The 24552-nt window shown below is 47.1% G+C and overlaps 1 protein-coding gene across 8 annotated transcripts in view; it reads left to right on the top strand.

Annotated features, from left to right (window-relative positions):
• Nucleotides 1–24552, top strand: part of frmd4a (FERM domain containing 4A) — an 894188-nt gene that overhangs the window by 673961 nt on the left and 195675 nt on the right. For all 8 annotated transcript variants that reach the window (XM_086010812.1, XM_086010811.1, XM_086010810.1 and 5 more), the window contains one exon: nt 19829–19921. In XM_086010812.1, the coding sequence (XP_085866938.1) occupies nt 19829–19921 (93 nt within the window). The remainder of the gene's footprint in view (nt 1–19828; nt 19922–24552) is intronic.

The raw sequence follows: 24552 nt of genomic DNA, 5'->3' as shown, positions 1-24552 counted from the left end.
CCTAGTTCTAGATTCCCCCACAAGGGGAAACATCCTCTCTGCATCTACCCTGTCAAGCCCCCTCAGAATCTTATATGTTTCAATAAGATCACCTCTCATTCTTCTAAACTCCAATGAGTATCGGCCCAGCCTGCTCAACCTTTCCTCATAAGACAACCCCTTCATCTCAGGAATCAACCTCGTGAACCTTCTCTGAACTGCCTCCAATGCAAGTATATCCTTCCTTAAATAAGGAGACCAAAACTGTACGCAGTACTCCAGGTGTGGTCTCACCAACGCCCTATACAGTTGTAACTCTTAAGACTTCCCTATTTTTATATTCCATTCCCTTTGCAATAAAGGCCAACATTCCATTTGCCTTCCTAATTACTTGCTGTACCTGCATGTTAACTTTTTGTGTTTCATGTACGAGGACCCCCAGATCCCTCTGAACCGCAGCATTCTGTAGTCTCTCCCCATTTAAATAATACTTTGTTTTTCTATTCTTTCTACCAAAGTGGATAACCTCACATTTTCCCACATTATACTCCATGTGCCAAATTTTTGCCCACTTACTTAACCTGTCGATATCCCTTTGCAGACTCTGTGTCCTCCTCACAAATTGCTTTCCCACCTATCTTTGTATCGTCAGCAAACTTGGCTACATTACACTCGGTCCCTTCATCCAAGTCATTAATATAGATTGTAAATAGTTGAGGCCCCAGCACCGATCCCTGTGGCACCCCACTAGTTACAGTTTGCCAACCTGAAAATGACCCATTTATCCCGACTCTCTGTTTTCTGTTAGTTAGCCAATCCTCTATCCATGCTAATATATTACCCCCAACACCGTGAGCTCTTATCTTGTGCAGTAACCTTTTATGTGGCACCTTATCAAATGCCTTTTGGAAATCCAAATACACTACATCTACTAGTTCCCCTTGATCCACCCTGCTCGTTACATCCTCAAAGAATGCTAATAAATTTGTCAAACATGATTTCCCTTTCATAAAACCATGTTGACTCTGTTTGACTGTATTATGATTTTCTAAATGTCCTGCTACCACTCCCTTAATAATGGATTCCAGCATTTTCCCAATGACAGATGTTAGGCTAACTGGCCGAGAGTTTCCTGCTTTCTGTCTCCCTCCTTTCTTGAATAGGGGTGTTACATTTGCGGTTTCCAATCCGCTGGGACCTCTCCAGAATCCAGGGAATTTTGGAAGATTACAACCAATGCATCCATTATCTCTGCAGCCACTTCTTTTAAGACCCTAGGATGCAGGCCATCAAGTCCAGGGGACTTGTCAGCCTTTAGTCCCATTAGTTTGCCTAGTACTTTTTCTCTAGTGATAGTGATTGTTTTAAGTTCCTCCCTCCCTTTTGCCCCTTGATTATCTACTATTATTGGGATGCTTTTAGTGTCTTCTATCATGAAGACAGATACAAAATATTTGTTCAAAGTCTTTGCCATTTCCTTGTTTCCCATTATTAAGTCCCCAGTCTCATCCTCTAAGGGAACAATGGTTACTTTAGCTACTCTCTTCCTTTTTATATACCTGTAGAAGCTCTTACTGTCTGTTTTTATATTTCTTGCTAGTTTACTCTCATAATCTATTTTCTCCCTCTTTATTTTTTTTTAGTCATCCTTTGCTGTTTTTAAAAAAAATTCCCAATCTTCTGGCCTACCACTAATTTTCACAACATTTTAAGCCTTTTCTTTCAATTTGACACCATCCTTAACTTCCTTAGTTAGCCACGGATGGTTCATCCTTCTCGTAGAGTCTTTCTTTCTCACTGGAATATATCTTTGATGAGAGTTATGAAATATCTCCTTAACTGTCTGCCACTGCTTATCTACCGTCTTACCTTTTAATCTATTTTCCCTGTCCACTTTAGCCAACTCTGTCTTCATACCCTTGTAATTACCTTTATTTAAGTTTAAGACACTAATTTCAGACCCAAGTTTCTCACCCACAAAATGAATGTGAAATTCTATCATGTTATGATCACTCTTCCCGAGAGGATCCTTGACTATGAGATCATTAATTAATCCTGTCTCATTACACATTACCAGATCTAAAATAGCCTGTTCCCTGGTTGGTTCCACAACACATTGTTCTAAGAAACCATCCCGAATACATTCTATGAACTCGGCCTCAAGGCTACCTTTGCCAATTTGATTTGTCCAATCTATATGAAGATTAAAATCGCCCATGGTTATTGCAGTACTTTTCTTACAAGCCCTCATTATTGCTTGATTTATACTCTGTCCTACAGTGTAGCTACTGTTAGGGGTCCTATAGACTACTCTCACCAGTGACTTCTTTCCCTTATTATTTCTTATCTCCACCCAAACTGATTCTACATCTTGATCTTCTGAGCCAAGATCATTTCTCACTACTGTACTGATCTCATCCTTTATTAACAGAGCTACCCCACCTCCTTTTCCTTTTGCCTATCCTTCCGAAATGTCAAATACCCCTGAATATTCAGTTCCCAGCCTTGGTCACCTTGCAACCACGTCTCTGTAATGGCAACAGATCATACCCATTTATTTCTATTTGTGCCGTCAATTCATCTATCTTGTTACGAATGCTGCATGCATTCAGATATAGAGCCTTTAATTTTGTCTTTTTACCATTTTTCCCTACTCTGACCCTATTTTCTGGTGCACTCTTATGTTAGTACGCTCTGTTCCTTCCTGTCAGACTCTGGTTATCATTACCCCTATCGCTACCCTGCACTATTGCCTTGTCCTTTCTCTTTAACTTTCTAAATTTCCCCTCACCTGAACCCTCCCCTCCCACCCCACTATTTAGTTTAAAGCCCTAACTACAGCCCTAGTTATTCGATTTGCCAGGATACTGGCCCCAGCCTGGTTCAAGTGAAGCCCGTCCCAACGGAACAGCTCCCTCTTTCCCCAGTATTGGTGCCAGTGCCCCATGAATTGAAACCCATTTCTCCCACACCAATCTTTGAGCCACGCATTCAACTCTCTGATCTTATTGACCCTATGCCAATTTGCTCGTGGCTCAGGTAGTAATACAGAGATTATTACCTTTGTGGTTCTGCTTTTCAATTTAGCCCCCAGCTGCTCATACTCCCTAGTAGAACCTCTTTCTTATGTCGTTCGTACCTACGTGGACCACGACAACTGGATCCTCCCCTTCCCACTCCACGTTCCTCTCCAGCCCCGAGCAGATGTCCTTAACCCTGGCAACACAGCCTTCGGGACTCACGCTCTCGGCTGCAGAGGTCTCATCCGAAAGACGGCACCTCCGACAGTGCAGCTCAGTACTGTTCCCTCAGCACTGCACTGGAGTGTCAGCCTAGATTTTTATGCTCAAGTCTCTGGAGTGGGACCCACTGAGCCACAGCTGACACATAATGCAGAGGTGAAGATTTTTTTTTAACACGCACTGGTCAATGTCCCATGTCACTGCTCACTGGGAATGGAGACCCAGTGCGGTATTCAGGTCAGTCAAGGTTAAAGGGTGGGGCATAATTGGACAAGGTGAGTGAAGGGAGGAAGCAGGAGGATAGAGGAGGCAGAGGGAGAGGAGGCGGTGTTAGGTAAAAAGAGGGATTGAAGAAGATGGCGGGGGGTCAGGGAAGAGAGAGGGAAAGGGGTGCGGTAGGAGGAGGGGAGTGGGAATAGGGTTGAGGAGACCGGGAGCAAAGGCAGATTAGCTCTCGCAGTGGGGGAGAAGGGAAATAGTTGTGGTCTGCAAAAAATTCTCCGAACTGTCCCAGTCACTGGGTTTTTATTTTACTCCCATGCGAGAAAGTCACCCAGTGGCTTCTTCATAGACATGTATCTGTCTCACAACATCAGTATGTGACTATTGCAGAGATCTGTCACAGCGCCAGCTACAGGTGTAACAGGTAGGGCAGGTATACGCTAGGTAACAGATTAAAGAGCAGGACCTCGAAGGTTGTAATCTCTGGATTACTCCCAGTGCCACGTGCTAGTGAGTATAGGAATGGGAGGATAGAGCAGATGAATGCGTGGCTAAAGAGTTGGTGTAGGGGGGAGGGTTTTACTTTCCTGGATCACTGGGCCTGCTTCTGGGAAAGGTGGGACTTGTACAAGTCGGACGGGTTGCACCTGAACCAGAGCGGGACAAATATCCTTGCGGGGAGGTTTGCTAGCACTGTTGGGGGGGGTTTAAACTAACTTGGCAGGGGGATGGGATACAGAGGGGAGCTGAAATAGGGGGGGATGTGCTGCCAATTATAGAGAAAAAAACAAGTCAGCTTGGTAGACAGGGCAAATATATAAGGGCAAGGCTGGATGGCATCTATTTTAATGCAAGGAGTCTTGCAAATAAGGTGGATGAACTGAAGGTGTTGATAAACACATGGGAGTATGATATTGTTGCTATCACGGAGACATGGTTGAGGGAGGGGCAAGACTGGCAGCTCAATATTCCGGGGTACAGAATCTTCAGGCGAGACAGAGGGGGAGGTATAAGAGGAGGGGGTGTCGCAATATTAATTAAGGAGTCAATTACTGCAGTAAGGAGGGATGATATATTAGCAGGTTCCTCTAATGAGGCCATATGGGTGGAGCTTAAAAACAAAAAGGGGGCAAGCACTTTGCTGGGAGTGTACTATAGGCCTCCAAACCAGGGAGATAGAGGAACAGATATGTAGGCAAATCTCAGAGAAATGTGCAAATAATAGGGTAATAATAATGGGGGATTTCAACTTCCCCAATATTAACTGGGATAGTCAGAGTGTGAAAGGCTCAGAGGGTGTAGAATTCTTAAAGTGCATCCAGGAGAGCTTTTTGAGCCAGCATGTCGAAAGTCCTACAAGAGAGGGGGCGGTACTGGACCTAATTCTAGGGAATGTGGCCGGCCAAGTGGAAAAAGTGCTAGTAGGTGAGCACTTTGGTGATAGTGACCATAATATGGTAAGATTTAAGGTGGTCATGGAAAAGGACAGGGATGGGCCGGAAATAAAGGTTCTAAATTGGGGGAAGGCCGATTTTAATAGGATAAGGCAGGATCTGGCCAAAATGGACTGGGATCAGCTACTTGTAGGAAAATCCGCATCGGAGCAATGGGAGGCTTTCAGAAGGGAGATTGAGATCATACAATGGCAACATGTTCCCGTAAAGGTCAAGAGTGGTTCCAAAAACCACAGGGAACCTTGGATGTCAGGGGATATACGAGAATGGATTAGGAAAAAAAGGAGGGCTTTTGGTAGATACAAAAGGCTAAAGACGGAGGAAGCCCTAGAGGAGTACAAAAAGTGCAGGGGGATACTTAAAAAAGAAATTAGGAGATCAAGGAGGGGCCATGAAATAACACTGGCGAGCAAAATAAAGGAAAATCCTAAGATGTTTTATAAGTATATTAAGGGTAAGAGGATAACTAGGGAAAAAATAGGGCCCATTAGGGACAAAAGTGGCAATCTGTGTGTGGAGCCGGAAGATGTAGGAGGGGTTCTAAATGAATTTTTTGCATCTGTTTTCACTATGGAGAAGGACGATATAGACATAGAAATAGGGCGGGGGGACTGTGATATGCTCGAACATATTAACATCGAGAGGGAGGAGGTATTGGCGGTTTTAGCTGGCCTAAAAATGGATAAATCCCCAGGCCCGGATGAAATGTATCCCAGGCTGCTGTGTGAGGCAAAGGAAGAGATTGCGGGGGCTCTAACACATATATTCAGGACCTCTCTGGCCACAGGGGATGTGCCAGAGGACTGGAGAACCGCTAATGTAGTACCATTATTCAAGAAGGGTAGTAGGGAAAAACCGGGGAACTACAGGCCAGTGAACCTAACATCAGTGGTAGGAAAATTATTGGAAAAAATTCTGAGGGACAAAATTTGTCTCCACTTGGAGAGGCAAGGATTAATCAGGGATAGTCAACATGGCTTTGTCAAGGGAAGATCATGTCTGACTAATTTGATTGAATTTTTTGAGGGGGTGACTAGGTGTGTGGATGAGGGTAACACAGTGGATGTGGTATACATGGATTTCAGTAAGGCCTTCGATAAAGTCCCGCACAGGAGACTGGTCAAGAAGGTAAGAGCCCATGGAATCCAGGGTGCCTTGGCACATTGGATACAAAACTGGCTTAGTGGCAGAAGGCAGAGGGTGATGGTCGAAGGTTGTTTTTGTGACTGGAAGCCTGTGGCCAGTGGGGTACCACAGGGATCGGTGCTGGGTTCCTTGCTGTTTGTGGTCTACATTAATGACTTGGATATGAATGTAAAAGGTATGATCAGTAAGTTCGCGGATGATACAAAAATTGGTAGGGTGGTGAATAGCGAGGAGGGTAGCCTCAGTCTGCAGGACGATATAGATGGGTTGGTCAGGTGGGCGGAACAGTGGCAAATGGAATTTAACCCGGAAAAGTGCGAGGTGATGCACTTTGGGGGGACTAACAAGGCAAGGGAATACACAATGAATGGAAAGACCCTAGGCAAGATGGAGGGTCAGAGGGATCTGGGTGTGCAAGTACACAGATCCCTGAAGGCGGCGGAACAGGTGGATAAGGTGGTAAAAAAGGCATATGGGATACTTGCCTTCATTAGCCGAGGCATTGAATATAAGAGCAAGGAGGTTATGATGGAGCTGTATAAAACACTGGTTAGGCCACAGCTGGAATACTGTGTGCAGTTCTGGTCGCCACACTACAGGAAGGATGTGATCGCGTTGGAGAGGGTGTAGAGGAGGTTCACCAGGATGTTACCAGGGCTGGAGCGCTTCAGCTATGAAGAGAGACTGGGCAGATTGGGTTTGTTTTCCTTGGAGCAGAGGAGGCTGAGGGGGGACATGATTGAGGTGTACAAAATTATGAGGGGCATAGATAGGATGGATGCTGAGGAGCTTTTTCCCTTAGTAGAGGGGTCAATAACTAGGGGGCATAGATTCAAGGTAAAGGGCGGGAGGTTTAGAGGGGATTTGAGAAAGAACTTTTTCACCCAGAGGGTGGTTGGAGTCTGGAACTCACTGCCTGAAAGGGTTGTGGAGGCAGAAACTCTCACAACATTTAAGAAGCATTTGGATGAGCACTTGAAATGCCACAGCATACAAGGCTACGGACCAAATGCTGGAATATGGGATTAGATTAGACAGGGCTTGATGGCCGGCGCGGACACGATGGGCCGAAGGGCCTCTATCCGTGCTGTATAACTCTATGACTCTCTATGAATGCACGTTCCCTTATAGATCAGGTGACACAGGAGTGTTCACTGTATTTTGAATAGGGTTGTGGTGACCCAGCCGGAGATTTTAATGTGCAAGAGCTGTGTCACTGCAAATGAATCAAGATCAGTTTTCAAAGTTCTTGAAGTAAATTCCATTTGCACTGGTTTGTCGATCAGTGCGTGATATTTCTCTAAAAAAGACTTGCATTTCTATAGCGCCTTTCATGACCTCAGGATGTCCCAAAGCGCTTTACAGCCAATGAAGTACTTTTTGAAGTGTGGTCACTGTTGTAATGTAGGAAACGCGGCAGACAATTTACGCACAGCAAGCTCCCACGCACAGCAATGTGATAATGACCAGATAATCTGTTTTAGTGATGTTGATTGAGGGATCAATATTGGCCCCAGGACACCAGGGAGAACTCCCCAGCTCTTCTTTGAAATAGTGCCATGGGATCTTTTACATCCACCTGAGAGAGCAGACGGGGCCTCAGTTTAACGTCTCATCTGAAAGACGGTACCTCCGACAGTGCAGCGCTTCCTCAGTATTGCCCCTCCGACAGTGCAGCGCTCCCTCAGTACTGCCCCTCCGACAGTGCAGCGCTCCCTCAGTACTGCCCCTCCAAAGTGCAGCGCTCCCTCAGTACTGTCCCTCCGACAGTACAGAGCTCCCTCAGCACTGTCCCTCCGACAGTGTGGCGCTCCCTCAGTACTGCCCCCTAACAGTGCTGCGTCCCTCAGTACTGCCCCGCCAACAGTGCAGCACTCCCTCAGTACTGCCCCTCCAACAGTGCGGTGCTCCCTCAGTACTGCCCCTCCGACAGTGCTGCGCTCCCTCAGTACTGCCCCTCCAACAGTGCAGCACTCCCTCAGTACTGCCCTTCCGACAGTGCGGTGCTCCCTCAGTACTGCCCCTCCGATAGTGCAGCACTCCCTCAGTACTGCCCCTCCGACAGTACAGCACTCCCTCAGTACTGCCCCTCCGACAGTGCAGCGCTCCCTCAGTACTGCCCCTCCAACAGTGCGGCACTCCCTCAGTACTGCCCCTCCGACAGTGCGACGCTCCCTCAGTACTGCCCCTCCGACAGTGCGACGCTCCCTCAGTACTGCCCCTCCGACAGTGTGGCGCTCCCTCAGTACTGCCCCTCCGACAGTGCGACACTCCCTCAGTACTGCCCCTCCGACAGTGCAGCACTCCCTCAGTACTGCCCCTCTGACAGTGCAGCGCTCCCTCAGTACTGCCCTTCCGACAGTGCAGCACTCCCTCAGTACTACCCCTCCGACAGTGCGGCATTCCCTCAGTACTGCCCCTCCGACAGTGCAGCGCTCCCTCAGCACTGTCCTTCCGACAGTGCAGCACTCCCTCAGTACTGCCCCTCTGACAGTGCAGCGCTCCCTCAGTACTGCCCCTCTGACAGTGCAGCGCTCCCTCAGTACTGCCCTTCCGACAGTGCGGCGTTCCCTCAGCACTGCCCTTCCGACAGTGCAGCACTCCCTCAGTACTGTCCCTCCGACAGTGCAGCACTCCCTCAGTACTGCCCCTCCGACAGTGCGGCGTTCCCTCAGTACTGCACTGGGAGCGTCACCCCAGATTTTTGTGCTCAAGCCTAAGATCATTGTTATAACACATCGCAGCTCAAAAAAATAATGGTTGACAAATACAGAACCAGATCCGATAAACAGAACAGGTGAACGTGCTGGAAACCTGAAATACAAACAGAGAAACAACAGGCCAATCGACATCTGAGAAGAGAAAAGACGGATTAGCATTCTGGACAGAAACCGATAAAGGGTCTCTGCCCAAAGTATTAATCTATCTTTTCTTTTTCAAATACTGTCAGACCTCTTGTGCATTTCCAGCATTTTCTGCTTTTTTTTTTACAGAACTGGTTCATTCTGATGTGGGTTTTTTTTTTAAATGCGGGCTGTTTTGCACGGATTCTAGTGCCACAATTGAAACTTGGCAACACTTGTGCAAAGCTGCAGGAAACAAAATCTTATATTTTGATGAAAATTCCAACAAAAGCAGCTTTTAAGAGCGGGCATTTCTGGCCAAAGTAACCTCTTGAATCCAACAATACTGCTGGATCACCAGGGGAGACTGAGTGATTGGGGGGTCTCAAAGCAAAACAGCTGGCACGGGGTAATTTTTCACAACTCATGTGCCTGCTGGGGCGATGCCAAGGTGCCGCAAATAGGATCGCGACCTCCCTACGCACTTAAAATATTAATGAGCCTCTATTTTTGAAAACAGGGCAGTTGCTCTGAACACATTATGGGCTGGATTTTGCTCAGAAGCTTCTCGGCGCAGACTTGTTGTCAGCGGGTGTCCGATCCCAGCGCGACGAACTCTACGGGGGAGCTGTAGAGTCTGTGAGCAGGGAAAGAACAGGCGAGGCTCTTCAACCAATCAGATTGAAGTATCCTCACTGAGACATGCAGGGCAGGATTTTCATTGGGCCGTGAAGGCGGGTTTGATACCTGGGATGGCAGGAATGACGTATGAGGAGAGATTGGGTCGATTAGGCTTATACTCGCTGGAGTTTAGAAGAATGAGAGGGGATCTCATTGAAACTTATAAAATTCTAACAGGACAAGATAGACTAGATGCAGGAAGGATGTTCCCGATGGCGGAGGAGTCCAGAACCAGGGGTCACAGTCTAAGGATAAGGGGTAAGCCATTTACGACTGAGATGAGGAGGAATTTCTGCACCCAGAGAGTGGTGAACCTGTGGAATTAACTACCACAGAAGGCAGTTGAGGCCAATTCATTAAATATATTCAAGAAGGAGTTAGATATAGTTCTTAAGGCTAAAGGGATATGGGGAGAAGGCAGAGACAGGGTACTGAGTTTAGATGATCAGCCATGATCTCATTGAATGGCGGAGCAGGTTCGAGGGGGCGAATGGCCTACTCCTGCTCCTATCTTCTATGTTTCTATGACTGGAGGCGTGTGGGGGTTTAAAATCCCGAAATCGGGGGTCCCGACCCCATCCCGCCCCCAACCCGCCACCATGCCCGTTTCAAAGGAGGCGGGTACCCGCCCCGCACTGGGACCCACCTCCCCGAGGCGGGAAGGGGATTAGTGCCAATTAACTGCCTGTTAACAAGTAGTTAACAGGCAGTTTTTAGCCTAATCCCTATTTTTATCCCTGAAGTGTGGGATTACTGACGGCTCCAAACCACGCCAAGTTAGCAAGGCGGACCGTCGGGGTGAAGGGCTTGGAGGGGTCGAGATGTCCGTTGTTCAGGTGAGTGATGGGTGCATGAGTGCAGAGGTAAGTGTGTTTGGTGTGTTTAAAGTGTTTAAAGAGGTTTTACTTCCCTTTACAGCCTTCCTTCCTTCAGGTCTCGGGAGTCCCTCATCTCACCGGCACAGAAAGCAGAATGGCCGCGATCTGTCAAAAATTGCAGCATTCAGCTTTCTGTTCTGGAGAGATCTCTAAATCATCCTGAGAGGAAGGAATTAACTTAGAGCACAGATTGTCAGCATTTGACAGCTTCAAACAGCTGTGAAACACTGATATTTCATCTGTCAAAAGGTCTTGACAGATGAAATGTCAATCTGTGATGTCACCTGTTGCCAGGTGGCCCTTAATTGGCCTGAACCCGCTGGGCGGGCTCAACAAGGTCAATCAAGTCAAAATCGCATGGGTTGGCTAAAACTCGATGGAGGCGGGACCAGAACCCCGAAAGTTGTAGTCCCGACTCCTCAATGAAAATCCAGCCTGCAGAGTCCAAGGCAGGAAGTAGAAATTAGATTTAAATGATGTACAGAAAGTGAAATAAAGATTGGGAAAGACAGAAGCAATTAAGAAAGAGAGATAAAAGAAACAGACAGAAAAAGTAATAAATATATATTTTAATTTTTTTTTAAATCTCCAACACTAATTTTCTTCTGAGGGAATGAGATGCCACACTTGTAAAATACATTTTTCAGGGCCAGAGGGGTTGTTCAGCAATAATTAGCACTTATCACACCATTAAAAATTCACTTACTCCTGAATGCACCAGCCCTAACTTTTTCTGGCGATTTTTGGTGGGGAACTAGTGGGTAAATGCAGCAAGTTCACACCGTTACAGTGAGTTCAGAGCTGAGTCTATCAGCGAGGATTGCAACAGCGCACTTTGTGGAGGAGCCGGGTATCTCTGACAGCAACTTCTGCATTTCCACGTTTAACTGCGCGTGTGCACACTCCAGAAACTGCTATCAGACTATCTCCGTTACAACACTGGGCACTGTTAGCCTCTCCGTTATTACTATCACAAAATCCGGGCTGAAATGTACGCGTGGGACTGAACCAGCAAGATCCCAGGCTTATTCTTTGGTCGCTTGCCGAGTTAACGGATCGCAGTCAGGGTGCTAATAGAGGCGTGCCAATTGGCCTCTGCACTTACATTTTTGAAAAACCTCCAGACCGTCCATCTAATATCAGACAGGTGGGGACCCGAAAATGCAGCTCTGTAATATGTCGGACATTTGCAGAGTCTGAAACTCTCCAAAGGGGCCGCTCAGCTGATGTCAGTCACACGTCCTGTCACCAGTCCGTATCCCTTTCACTCATGAAAACGCCAATTGGGAGGCACTGCCAGTGGTGGCATTTAGACAAGCGCATAGCAGCACATGGTGAGGTGCAGATTTAGGTAAAAACGCCTTCATGTGATGACTAAACAGTTAATATATTTCACAGTGAAGGTGCTTTCACACCACTTACTTTGAATTAACACCAGGATTAATTTTTCTCAGAGTGAGTGAGTGAGTGAGGGAGAGAGAGAGTGAGGGAGTGAGTGAGTGAGAGAGAGGGGAGAGTGAGGGAGAGGGGAGAGTGAGGGAGAGAGTGAGTGAAGGAGAGGGGAGAGTGAGGGAGAGAGTGAGTGAAGGAGAGGGGAGAGTGAGGGAGAGAGTGAGTGAAGGAGAGGGGAGAGTGAGGGAGAGAGTGAGTGAAGGAGAGGGGAGAGTGAGGGAGAGAGTGAGTGAAGGAGAGGGGAGAGTGAAGGAGAGGGGAGAGTGAGGGAGAGAGTGAGGGAGAGAGTGAGTGAAGGAGAGGGGAGAGTGAGGGAGAGAGTGAGTGAAGGAGAGGGGAGAGTGAGGGAGAGAGTGAGTGAAGGAGAGGGGAGAGTGAGGGAGAGAGTGAGTGAAGGAGAGGGGAGAGTGAGGGAGAGAGTGAGTGAAGGAGAGGGGAGAGTGAGGGAGAGGGGAGAGTGAGGGAGAGAGTGAGTGAAGGAGAGAGTGAGTGAGGGAGAGGGGAGAGTGAGGGAGAGAGTGAGTGAGGGAGAGGGGAGAGTGAGGGAGAGAGTGAGTGAAGGAGAGAGTGAGTGAGGGAGAGGGGAGAGTGAGGGAGAGAGTGAGTGAGGGAGAGAGTGAGTGAGGGAGAGGGGAGAGTGAGGGAGAGTGAGTGAGGGAGAGAGTGAGGGAGGGAGAGAGTGAGTGAGGGAGAGAGTGAGTGAGGGAGAGGGGAGAGTGAGGGAGAGAGTGAGTGAGGGAGAGAGTGAGTGAGGGAGAGGGGAGAGTGAGGGAGAGAGTGAGTGAGGGAGAGAGTGAGTGAGGGAGAGAGTGAGTGAGGGAGAGGGGAGAGCGAGGGAGAGAGTGAGTGAGGGAGAGAGTGAGTGAGGGAGAGAGTGAGGGAGAGGAAAGAGTGAGACTCAAATTAGCTTCATTATTTACATCTTACCCCCAGTTATGACCTGCTTTCAGTCATGAGACTTTGAAGAAGAGACGAGTATTGAGCTGTAACCAAATCAGTGAAAGGAAAATTCACGGCTGACGTGAAGGAATTCTTCACACACGAGTGACTATAGCTTGGATGGACTTTTGGATAACGGAGGTGAAAACACTGGAATAAACAGCAATAAAAACAGAAAATACCGGAAATACTCAGCAGGTCAGGCAGCGTCTGTGGAGAGAGAAACAGAGTTAACGTTTCAGGTCGATGACACTTTGTCAGAACTGGCTGTTCATGTGGCGGCGCATGGCGTTGAGCGTGGATCTCGGAATGCGGCGAGAGCAGTGGTTCGAGGAACGCTGAATATCTCGGAGATTTCTGTAATCCTGGGTGGAGCCAAAACATGAAGGGTGGAATTTCAGTTGGAATGCAAGTGGAATAAATCGGAGCCCGAGACAGTTGCTGAGGAAAGAGATGTGGCTGTGAAAGCGAGTTTTGGTCGACACCTGATCAAACACGAGAAGGGAGACGGAAAGCAATGAAGATGAACAAGGTAAAAGAGACAAACGGAAATCCCGTCGGAGAGAAGAGCAGAACTTCTTCAAGGTGGGCATTCCTGGAAGAGAGGTGGCAGTGAACCAAACACTAATACAATAGCAAAATACAGCGGATGCTGGAAATCTGAAATAAAAACAGAAAATGCTGGAAATACTCAGCAGGTCAGGCAGCATCTGTGGAGAGAGAAACAGAGTTAACGTTTCAGGTCGATGACCCTTCGTCAGAACTGGGAATAAACAGCAACTTGGATTTATATAGTGCAAAGAAAATAGTCCCAAGGCACTTCACAGGTAGGTGTAATGAAAATGGATGCTGAGCCAGGAAGGAAGAGATTAGGACTGAAGGCTAACTCGAAGAGATAGGTTTCAGGGAGATTTTTAAAGGGGGAGAGCGAATCACAGAGCGGAAAAGGGAGTGCCAAAGAGTAGGAAAGAAAGACTTGCATTTCTATAGCACCTTTCACAACCACCAAACGTCCTAAAGCGCTTTACAGCCAATGAAGTACTTTTTGAAGTGTAATCACTGTTGTAATGTCAGAAACGCAGCAGCCAATCTGCGCACAGCAAGATCCCACTAACAACAATGTAATATTGACCAGATAATCTGTTTTTTTTAGTGATGTTGATTGAGGGATAAATATTGGCCCCAGGACACCGGGGAGAACTCCCCTGCTCTTCTTTCAAATAGTACCATGGGATCTTTTATGTCCACCTGAGAGAGCAGACGGGGCCTCAGTTTAACGTCTCATCCGAAAGACTGCACCTCCGACAGTGCAGCGCTCCCTCAGCACTGCACTGGAGCGCCAACCTAGATCTTTCTGCTTAAGTCTCATGGAGTGGGACTTGAACCCACAACCATTCTGACTCAGAGGCGAGGGTGCTGCCCACTGAGTCACAGCTGACTAGGACTGAAGTTGTTGAAGACTTTGCCATCAATGGTTGATGAAGGGAGTGGCGATGCACAGAATCACATTGAAAACAACTGGACACTGTATTGAGGGTGGGGGAGCTGGAGGGTCTTTCTATATGGATGAGCTAAAATGGGTGAAGGCCTTTCTCATCTGTACCTATCTATAACTAATGTCAGAGTGATGCTCTGAGGAGGAGACGGAGGCACCCATTGCATCGTCCAATGACCTGACTGATAACTGCGGGCAAGCATGCTTAAAGTGTAGGCTGTAATCCTCTGGATTGAGAATACAGTAGTCCACTGAAGGAGCTAGAAGACTACAATTTACTACCTCTTTCAAATAGGAAGCTAAAAATGTGGAATAAATTCATTAATAGTAATGAATTACAGAGGTAACTACACCCCTGGGAACCGTCTAATAATTACCTCTCAACTTTTTATAGATGAATATTTCTCAGCTCAGGAGTGCCCTCTGTAATGAGCCACTTCTAATGTAATTGACAGGGTAGATGCTGAGAGGTTGTTTCCCCCTGGCTGGAGTGTCTAGAACCAGGGGTCACAGTCTCAGGATAAGGGGTCGGCCATTTAGGACTGAGATGAGGAGGAATTTCTTCACTCAGAGGGTTGTGAATCTTTGGAATTCTCTACCCCAAAGGGATGCTGAATCGTTGAGTATATTCAAGGCTGAGATCGATAGATTTTTGGGGCTCTAGGGGAATCGAGGGATATGGGGATCGGGCGGGAAAGCGGAGTTGAGGTCAGAGATCAGCCATGATCTTATTGAATGGCGGAGCAGGCTCGAGGGGCAGAATGGCCGACTCCTGCTCCTATTTCTTATGTTCTTATGTGTTACACTGTGTAGACTTATATCTGAAGTGAGTTGTTAAAAACAGACATGTAACTGGAAAGATAAAAATAAAGAAACACAGAGACTTGCAATTAAATCCGAGCATATCTCGCATCTTTCAGACACACATCAACATGTTTTACACCGAAAGAATTACTTCAAAATGTTTCAACTTCAAATGAAGTACGAAAACCCACTCGTCATTTTGTGCAGTGCACGATGCCACAAACAGCAATTAGAAAAACGATCAGCCAATTTTTTTTTCTAGCTGATGTTGGTTGAGAGAGGAATGTGGGTCAGTACACGAGAGCGCCCTAATCATTTTTAAGTAGTGACTGACATAAGAAAACTACTAGGCACTTGGTCTAAGCGTTAAACTGTTTTACAACATGGAGGTCTAGTTGTGTCCTTCACTAGTTCCTGTTAAAGAATGTCCTGCGCAAGCTGGGCCCGTGCCCGAGTATTTATACTCTCCCTGGACAGCGCCACCCGTAGGCCGCTCAGTATTATTTCATAAGTCTTTCTTTCATGAATGACTGATTCATGTCAGTGACGTTGGACCTTAGCAGTAGACCGCTCTCCCGTTTAGCATTCATCCAAGGTACCAAATCGCCAGCGAGGCAGCACTCCCTCGGTACGGCACCAGAACATCAGCCTCCATTTGTGACCACAAAGCTCCCACTCGGAAGCCAGAGTTGCTGCCAACTTAACGCTACAGCAAACATCTGTTTTCTTCCAAGAAGGAATATGTTTTATTCTTATTTAACTACCAGCAGATCTCCTATGGTGTTGCCATGGTGACTCTGAGGTTTAATATTCTGCTTCTTAAAATGAATGAATGGAAAATCACAGGCTGTGAAGTTGCAATTTCCTGATAGTCGCTCCTAGTGTGCGCCAGGTGTGCAGAAGTGAACAATTTAGCGCACTATTAGTGAGTTTGCAGATGTATTCACTGTTTAATCTGCATAAATTTCCAAAAACAAACAGAAATGGCTTAATAAAAATCTCAAATGTTCGTTGTCTCCAGCTCGAAGCTTTTATATTAAAAAAATCTTAAACCTCAAAAATGATTCAGAAGAGAGAATGTTTCATTGAATTTTCGACAATCTATTTTCTATTTATAAAAAAACATAATTTTCTTTTCTAACCATTAACAAAGAAATCATGATCACCGAATGTTTTATCTGTCTAAGCCATTCAAATTAGAAAACAGCATTTGTTATTTAGGTTTAATTGAATGCCAATCGTGCCTAAAGTAAAGCTTTTGACAGTTTATAGAATCAGAGAATCGTCCAGCACAGAAGGAGACCATTCGGCCCATTGAGTCTGCGCCGGCTCTTTCGAAGAGCAATCCAGTCAGTCCCACTGCCCCGCTCTTTCAGTGTCAGCTGTGGCTCAGTGGGCAGCGCTCTCGCCTCTGAGTCAGAAGGTTGTGGGTTCAAGTCCCACTCCAGAGACTTAAACACAAAAATCTAGGCTAACACCCCAGGCTGAGGGAGCGTTGCACTGTCGGAGGTGCCGTCTTTCAGATGAGACGTTAAACCGAGGCCCCGTCTGCTCTCTCAGGTGGACGTAAAAGATCCCACGGTACTATTTCGAAGAAGAGCAGGGGAGTTGTCTCTGGTGTCCTGGCCAAAACTTATCCCTCAATCAACATCACTAAAACAGATTATCTGGTCATTTATCACATTGCTGTTTGTGGGAGATTGCTGTGCGCAAATTGGATGCCGCGTTTCCCACATTACAACAGTGACTACACCTCAAAAAGTACTTCATTGGCTGTAAAGCGCTTTGGGACGTCTGGTGGTCATGAAAGACGCTATAGAAATATAAGTCTTTTCCCCATATCTCTGTAATGTTTTCTCCTTCAAGTATTTATCCAATTCCCTTTTGAAGGCTGCTATTGAATCTGTATCCACCGCCCTATCAGGCAGTGCATTCCAAAATTGCGTAAAAAGGTTTTTCCCCCCATGTCGCCTCTGGTTCTTTTGCCAATCGCCTTAAACCTGTGCCCTTTTTAAATCTCCAGTTTCTTTTTAAATCTTTTGGAAACACTCAATTCCTTCTAACCTTCAGTTCCTGCTGGTACATGCTGGGTGATAATGCCTGCTGCACCTGCTCAGGTGAGCCAGCTGTGGCCGAAAGCTCTTCCTCCGCCCGCCCCACCCCCCCCCCCCTCCGCCACTGCTGTGAGGTAAAAAATATCTGATCAACGCCTAGACTTGAAGTAAAAACTTTAATCAAGATACCAAAAAAAAAGAAAGATTTGCATTTCTACAGCGCCTTTCACCAACTCAGGACGTCCCAAAGCGCTTTACAGCCAATTAAGTACTTTTTGAAGTGTAGTCACTGTTGTAATGTGGGAAACACGCCAGCCAAATTTGCGCAAAGCAAGCTCCCACAAACAGCAATGTGATAATGACCAGATAATCTGTTTCAGCGCATTCAATCGGCAAATTTGATGATGTTATTGTGAAGTATGTCATTTTTTGAATCATGTATTTTGTTTAAAACCTCATTCTGGACATTATGGGGGAAAAATTGAGTCGCGCCTCCTCTGGGGCGCTAACTTCGCCGGGCCGCTACTTTTAGCACCCCGAAAAAATTAGCGCCCCTGTGGCTGAAATTCATCGGTAGCGCCCCAAGGGGGAAGCGGGGTGTTACTGGAAGCGCCCCGCCTCCCTCTTGGGGCGCTGCGAGGGAATATCGCGGCGTTACAAGCAACAGTACTGCAGGCCTTCCTCCCCTTCTTAAAGGGGAGGGGCCCAGCGCAGCGCAACCCGGGGCCCAGGGATCGGAGTGCTGGCAAAAGAGTCCGGCACGCAAGAGAAGTGCCGGGCTCATAGAGCGCAGCTGACACTCCGCGGCGGGGGAGGGGGGGGGGGCGCTGCAGAGGAGACTGGGGACGGCAACGGGGACAGGTGCTGGCAGGCGGCCAGCAACAAAAATGGCCGCCCGGCACCTCGCCTTTAATTAACACCACCCCGGCCGCAGGTAGACCCCCCTGACCCTGTCAGACATAGGGTCGGGCGGTAAGTCAGGGGGCGCTACCGAAGATCGCAGCCGGGGCGCGAGTGGGGCGCTGCACACAGCAATGATGTCATCGATAGCGGTGCAGCGCCGCGGGGTGCTAGCAGTTACCGCCGCCGCTAACCTCCAGCTGAATTTCGCGGGAGCCATTGGCGGCGCCCTGCCTGGGCGCTAGTTGCTTTGCGCCCCCCCCTCTTAGGATGCTAACGGGAGGCGCAAACCAACCGAATCTTTCCCCCTGTAAATTTGTTACTGATTGGAAAAAAAACGATGGATGTTTTTCACAAAACAGCTTGAGCTGTTCAATTGGCCCGTCGAGAAACAGTGACTGGCAACTGTTTACATTGGGAATTCTCATTACAAGCGTTGACATAGGCATTTTTAATGTTAACTGTTGACATAAAAGCATAACCAGAACCTGGCAACAGGAAGTAAAGCTTCTTGCTGGGGTGCCGCAAGATTTTTAATCAAATGTAGACTTTGTGCTGAATCATGAGCGCTTTGTTTCTCTATTGTAACTCGTTCTTTCCCAGTACTCAAACTGCGGCCTTCACCTCCCAAAGCCTTCCTTCCCCCTGCAATGTAAAGGCCGAGCGTGACCGCGCTTATTCTCTCTTTCTTGATTTGCCCAACCTTCTCTCCTACTCTCTTCAACCTTGGCGCTGTTCTTTCTCCTTGCTTGGGTTTCTCAATCTAAAAATGATCATTAAGAGGTTTAAATGAGTATATTCGAGGCTGAGATCGATAGATTTTTGGGACTCTCGGGGAATCAAGGGATATGGGGATAGTGCAGGAAAGTGGAGACAAGGTCGAAGATCAGCCATGATCTTATTGAATGGTGGAGCAGACTAGAGGGGCCGAATGGCTGACTCCTGCTCCTAATTTTTATGTTCTTATGTATTTTGCTTTACTGTATTTCAGCCTTCAGGAGGTTAGGGAAACTTGTGTCCCGTTCTGTCTCAGAATCATCGAATAGTTCAGCACAGAAGGAGACCATTCGGCCCATCGAGTCTGCGCCGGCTCGTTCGAAGAGCAATTCAGTCAGCCCCACTCCCCCCGACCCCCACCAGCTCTTTCCCCATATCCCTGTTTCCACCAACCAGCTGGCATAATAGAAGTGCCAGGGAGCCTTTCCCGATCAGTAATGAACCAGGAGCAGCCTGTGAAAGAGGGTGGGCTGCTTGTGGGGAAAGAAGCATGCGAGGCTGTGGTTCGCAGAGGTGGACTACATCGAAGGTAGAAGGAATTAGGAGCACAGCTTTCAGGCGGAGTTCAGTATTATTTGATATAATTACACATTATTCTAAATCTACATTTTGAAGTAACCAATTGCTGGTGATAAAATCACAGCTTTAACGGATTCCACTGCCAACACTGCCAGTTAAAAGGGTATCACTAACCTCTTTGCCCTCATTTGAGGAAGAATACATAAATTGAACCAAACGACTTTCAGTTGAAGAAAATGTTCTGCCAGTTTACGTTGCTCTGCTAAGTTGCGAATCCATCTTGTCAGAGGCTAGGGGTATCTGCTGTGTGTCTCGAACATTTTATGCACTGTTCAGATATTTGTTTCTTTATGCTAAGCTATTGCTGGTTGAGTGAATACTTGTACTAATACTGTCTTTTTTTTTCTTCCCCTCCCCCCCACCCCCCCGCCTCTCCAAACCAGAGCACATTTCAGCTGGCTGCAGTTAGATCGCAGAGTGTTAGAACACGATTTCCATAAAAAGTCAGGACCAGTTGTGTTGTACTTCTGTGTGAAGTAAGTTGCCTCTGTATTTTACATATATTGTTCATAATAATCAGACTGTTTAGCAAGGAATGGCATTGTAAATACCTCTACTTTGTTAATACACTACCCACTAAATGTTACCTTATTCTTCATGCAACATCCACACTTGGTTCAAAGGTTGTGTTTAGGTGATTTGCACTCCTCAAACCCAATACAGGTATTATGTTTGGATACGTCAAGTCATAGAAGTTTACGGCACAGAAGGAGGCCATTCGGCCCATCGTGTCTGTGCCGGCCGACAAAGAGCTCTTCAGCCTAATCCCACTTTCCAGCTCTCGGTCCGTAGCCCTGTGGGTTACCGCACTTCAAGTGCATATCCAAGTACTTTTTAAATGTGATGAGGGTTTCTGCCTCTACCACCCTTTCAGGCAGTGAGTTCCAGACCCCCACCACCCTCTGGGTGAAAAAGTTCTCCTCAACTCCCCTCTAATCCTTCCACCAATTACTTTAAATCTATGCCCCCTGGTTATTGACCGCTCTGCAAAGGGAAATAGGCCCTTCCTATCCACTCTATCTAGGCCCCTCATAATTTTATACGCCTCAATTAAATCTCCCCTCAGCCTCCTCTGTTCCAAAGAAAACAACCCCAGTCATTAAACAGAAGATTTTTTTCCCTCAGAAGAGAAATGACTTTTGTTAGCATGTACGAGCAGCGTGAACGCATACATATTTTATAACATTGTATAAGAGCACTGAAGGAAATATGGCTGTAATTGACTGTAAATTAAGGGTTTTTATGGTACTTTATGTGTCGTAGTGGCTACAAATTTAGTATTAAGGTTGGAGATACTGAATCTTGTCGTTCCACACTCCTTTAAACACGGCAACAGATCTGGTATTGCATCAACTGATGAGATTTGTCATTTTAACAAAAAACACACCGTACTTGGATCCTAGAATGCGTGCAAGTTATTTACCAAATTAGAGGTATGATGTCTTCGAGTATCGCACCAGTTAATGCATTGTTTGAGCATGATCAGGTCAAAGCTGCATGATGTGACAAAGAGTGACCTTACCCAGTAAGTCTGTGGAGATTAAAGGGGCAACTTCTCCAATTCTCGCCTCTGACTGGGAGCCTCGGCCGCCGGCCGCGTATATTGGGAATCGCCTATTCGTTTTAATAGACAGAAAATCGTGGCCACTGTTCCCTCTCAATTTTTATTCTTGGGTGCACGGCCCCTTTAACGGGCTGCGCGGCCCATTCAGATTCCCGCACATGCGCGGTTTTTCCGTTGTAAAGCCGGTAAGCGGCCTGCGCGGGAGCTCCAGACCGCCGTGCGGCTGCGTGGCTTAACGGGAACATTGGCAGTGGGCCGGCGCGTGCAGGCGGTGAGGCTTGAACTTGTAACTTTTCCCCCCTCCCCATAGTTACTGCTTTTGGTCTATTTTGTCCCTTGTCGAGAGAATTTACTTGTTTTAGAACTATTTTTTTTTAAGTAGCCTTGTGGCATTTTAATACATGAGGATATACTTGTAGCTGTTTAAAAAAAAAAATTACTGAGACTGCGCTGCGCCCAGACTGCCAGTACAGGTTGAGCGTCCTGAATCGGGCAATCTCGGGACCAAGGCCGAGCCGGTTTTCGTGTTTTTCTGGACTTCGGAACGTGTTTCTGATGTCCGAAGTCCGGAAATATCGCAACCTGGGCTCGGGCGTTTTCGGACTTCGGACATCAGAAACATGTTCCGAAGTCCGAAAATGCCTGGGCCGCTCCCGCGTAGCGCTGACGCGTTTCTCCGTCCCCTCCCCTTCTGTTAAAGGGGAGGGACGCTGTGAGCTCTGCAGAGCATCCGATGGCCCACACTAGGCCACCAGGGCGGCGCGGTGCCGTGGCCGCAGCCTGGCGGAAACACTTAGTGGAGCTGAGCGGATTAAAGCGGATAAAACACAACACTAAAGTTTTATTGCATCACTTGCATTTTTCATAGGATTTTTCAAAAAAACACAACAAAAGTTAATGGCTTTTTGAAGTACAGGTTGAGCGAAGCAAAATCCGGAGTTCCGGATTCCGAACATTTTACGGATTCTGGACGACCCTGCCACCAATCGCCCCGGAGTCCAGATTCCGGAACTCCAGATTTTGGACGCCTACCGAATTATAATCAGCTATAATGAATGGTGCTTGTAATATGCTGGGGCTCCAGACAATGTTCACTTTAAGCCGCACAGCTCGGTGTAAAATGATGCATTACGCCGTCAGCAGCTGCTTTCGTGCACCGCTGATGGTGCTGCTGTCTCCGGCCGTGCAGTCAGTGCCTGCTCTGCGACTGCTTGCGTCCAGACTGCACGAAGTTAGCAGATCGCAGCCTGGGCCAGCTAGGAATCTATAGTTGACCTTTAGCGTTCCTGGGGCTGGCTAGCGGGGTAGAAAAAGGTCAGCGAGTCTTCCCATTCCTGATCGCCACCCAGTGACTCCCCCCTCCCCCCCCAACCGTTGCAAAGTCCGTGAGTGTGACCCATTGGGCTAGAAAGGATTGGGCTTGACTGCAATGCCTTCCATGGTTGAATAACCGGCCAACACTCACTCTCTAGGCTCGTATGAAGAATGGCCACTTGGGTGAGGAAGTGGCAGACACTTGATGCCTGTGGAACTGTACCCCAGCAAAGCTTTATCTTTAGGACAGGCGAGGAGAGGATAAAAAGGGGGAGAAGACTTCAAGGGGAGAATAAAAAAAAACACAAAACAAAGTGAGCCGGATTTTGCTCTCTGTGGCGAATGAAAACGGTTCATTGCACTTACACTTGCCCCACAGACTCTCAGTGGGATTCTGCACTGGAACCTACTTAATCAGAAAGCCATTTCGACTCAGCGCCCTCTATAGGGGCAAGCAACTGTGTATCTCCCTAACCAATCAGATTGAAGAATCGATACTGAGCACCGCAGAGTCTGAACCAGTGGCAGTTAGAATATTTAATTCATTGTCAAATCATGTATGGAAAGTGAAATAAAGAGAAGGAAAGAAAGATGGGAGAGAGAGATAAAAGAGACAGAAAAAGTTTTTAAAAATCAAATTTTTATTTACATTTTTAAAAATCTCCAACAACAATTAAAATCTGAAGGAATGAGACTCCACACTTGTAAAAGTAAATTTTCAGTGCCAGAGAGGTCGTTTGGCAGTAATTAAGACTTATCACGCCGTTAAAAATGTACTTACGCTGGAATGGAGAAGCCCTAACATTTTCTGGCGGGTTTAGTGGGTACCTATCAGGTAAGTAGAGCAAAATGCTGAGTCTCTCGTCGAGATACCGGTGTAGCAGGGCAACCTGGGACAGCAGCTTCCTGATTTCCGCGTTTAACTGCGCACGTGCGGTCGGCGGAAGTTGCCGTCCGATTTACGCTTCAATAACGGTGAGTGCTGATAGCGTCGCCGTTATCGCTACAGCGAAATCCGGCCCATTGTTCTTCCACATGGAACACGAAAGAAAGAACTGTGCTTTTTGAAATCCTCCGAGGCTTGCCTGCACTCAAAGCACTAATACACGTGCCTTAATATAAATACAAGGGGCCATTTTCTCAACGCTGCTGTGTACGTTGTATGAATTAAAGACGCAGGTGCCGGAACCGGGGACTGAGCAAGGCTGCGACCTAGAATTGAAATCCACGCTGTAAAAATACTTGATATTATCAGCATTACATTCATCCCTTCCCTCTTTCAATCAGCAGAGGGAAGTTCAGTGTAAGGACAAATGGAAAGTGTCAGGGGGATAAATAGCCAATCAGCTTAAACAGCGGAACAGATTATTCCCGAAACATCTTTGACTACATAACCAGTGAATTTTTTTTTACACATGTACCAGACCGGTGAGGAGGATGCCGAGAAACTCCAGTACGATTTGGACAGGTTGGGTGATTGGGCAGATGCATGGCAAATGCTGTATAATGTGGATAAATGCGAGGTTATCCACTTTGGTGTCAAAAACAGGAAGGCAGATTATTATCTGAATGGCAATAGATTGGGAGAAGGGGAAGTGCAACGAGACCTGGGTGTCCTTGTGCACCAGTTGCTGAAGGTAAGCATGCAGGTGCAGCAGGCAGTTAAGAAGGCCAATGGTATGTTGGCCTTCATAGCGAGAGGATTTGAGTACAGGAGCAAGGCTGTCTTGCTGCAGTTGTACAGGGCCTTGGTGAGACCGCACCTTGAGTATTGTGTGCAGTTTTGGTCGCCTTATCTGAGGATGTTCTTGGAATGGAGAGAGTGCAGCGAAGATTCACCAGACTGATACCTGGGATGGCAGAAATGACGTATGAGGAGAGGTTGGGTCGATTAGGCTTATATTCGCTAGAGTTTAGAAGAATGAGAGGGGATCTCATTGAAACTTATAAAATTCTAACAGGACTGGACAGACTAGATGCAGGAAGGATGTTCCCGATGGCGGGGGAGTCCAGAACCAGGGGTCACAGTCTGAGGATAAGGGGTAAACCATTTAGGACTGAGATGAGGAGGAATTTCTTCACCCAGAGAGTGGTGAACCTGTGGAATTCTCTGCCACACAGGGCAGTTGAGGCCAATTCATTAAATATATTCAAGAAGGAGTTGGATATATTTCTTGAGGCCAAAGGGATCAAGGGATATGGGGAGAAGGCAGGGACAGGGTACTGAAT

The sequence above is a fragment of the Somniosus microcephalus genome, chromosome 17 (assembly GCF_052327205.1).
Source record: "Somniosus microcephalus isolate GS21.2 chromosome 17, FLI_Smic_1.0, whole genome shotgun sequence".
Classification (NCBI taxonomy): domain Eukaryota; kingdom Metazoa; phylum Chordata; class Chondrichthyes; order Squaliformes; family Somniosidae; genus Somniosus; species Somniosus microcephalus.
Note: the sequence above shows the minus strand (reverse complement) of the source record. Positions and strands in the feature narration are given on the sequence as shown.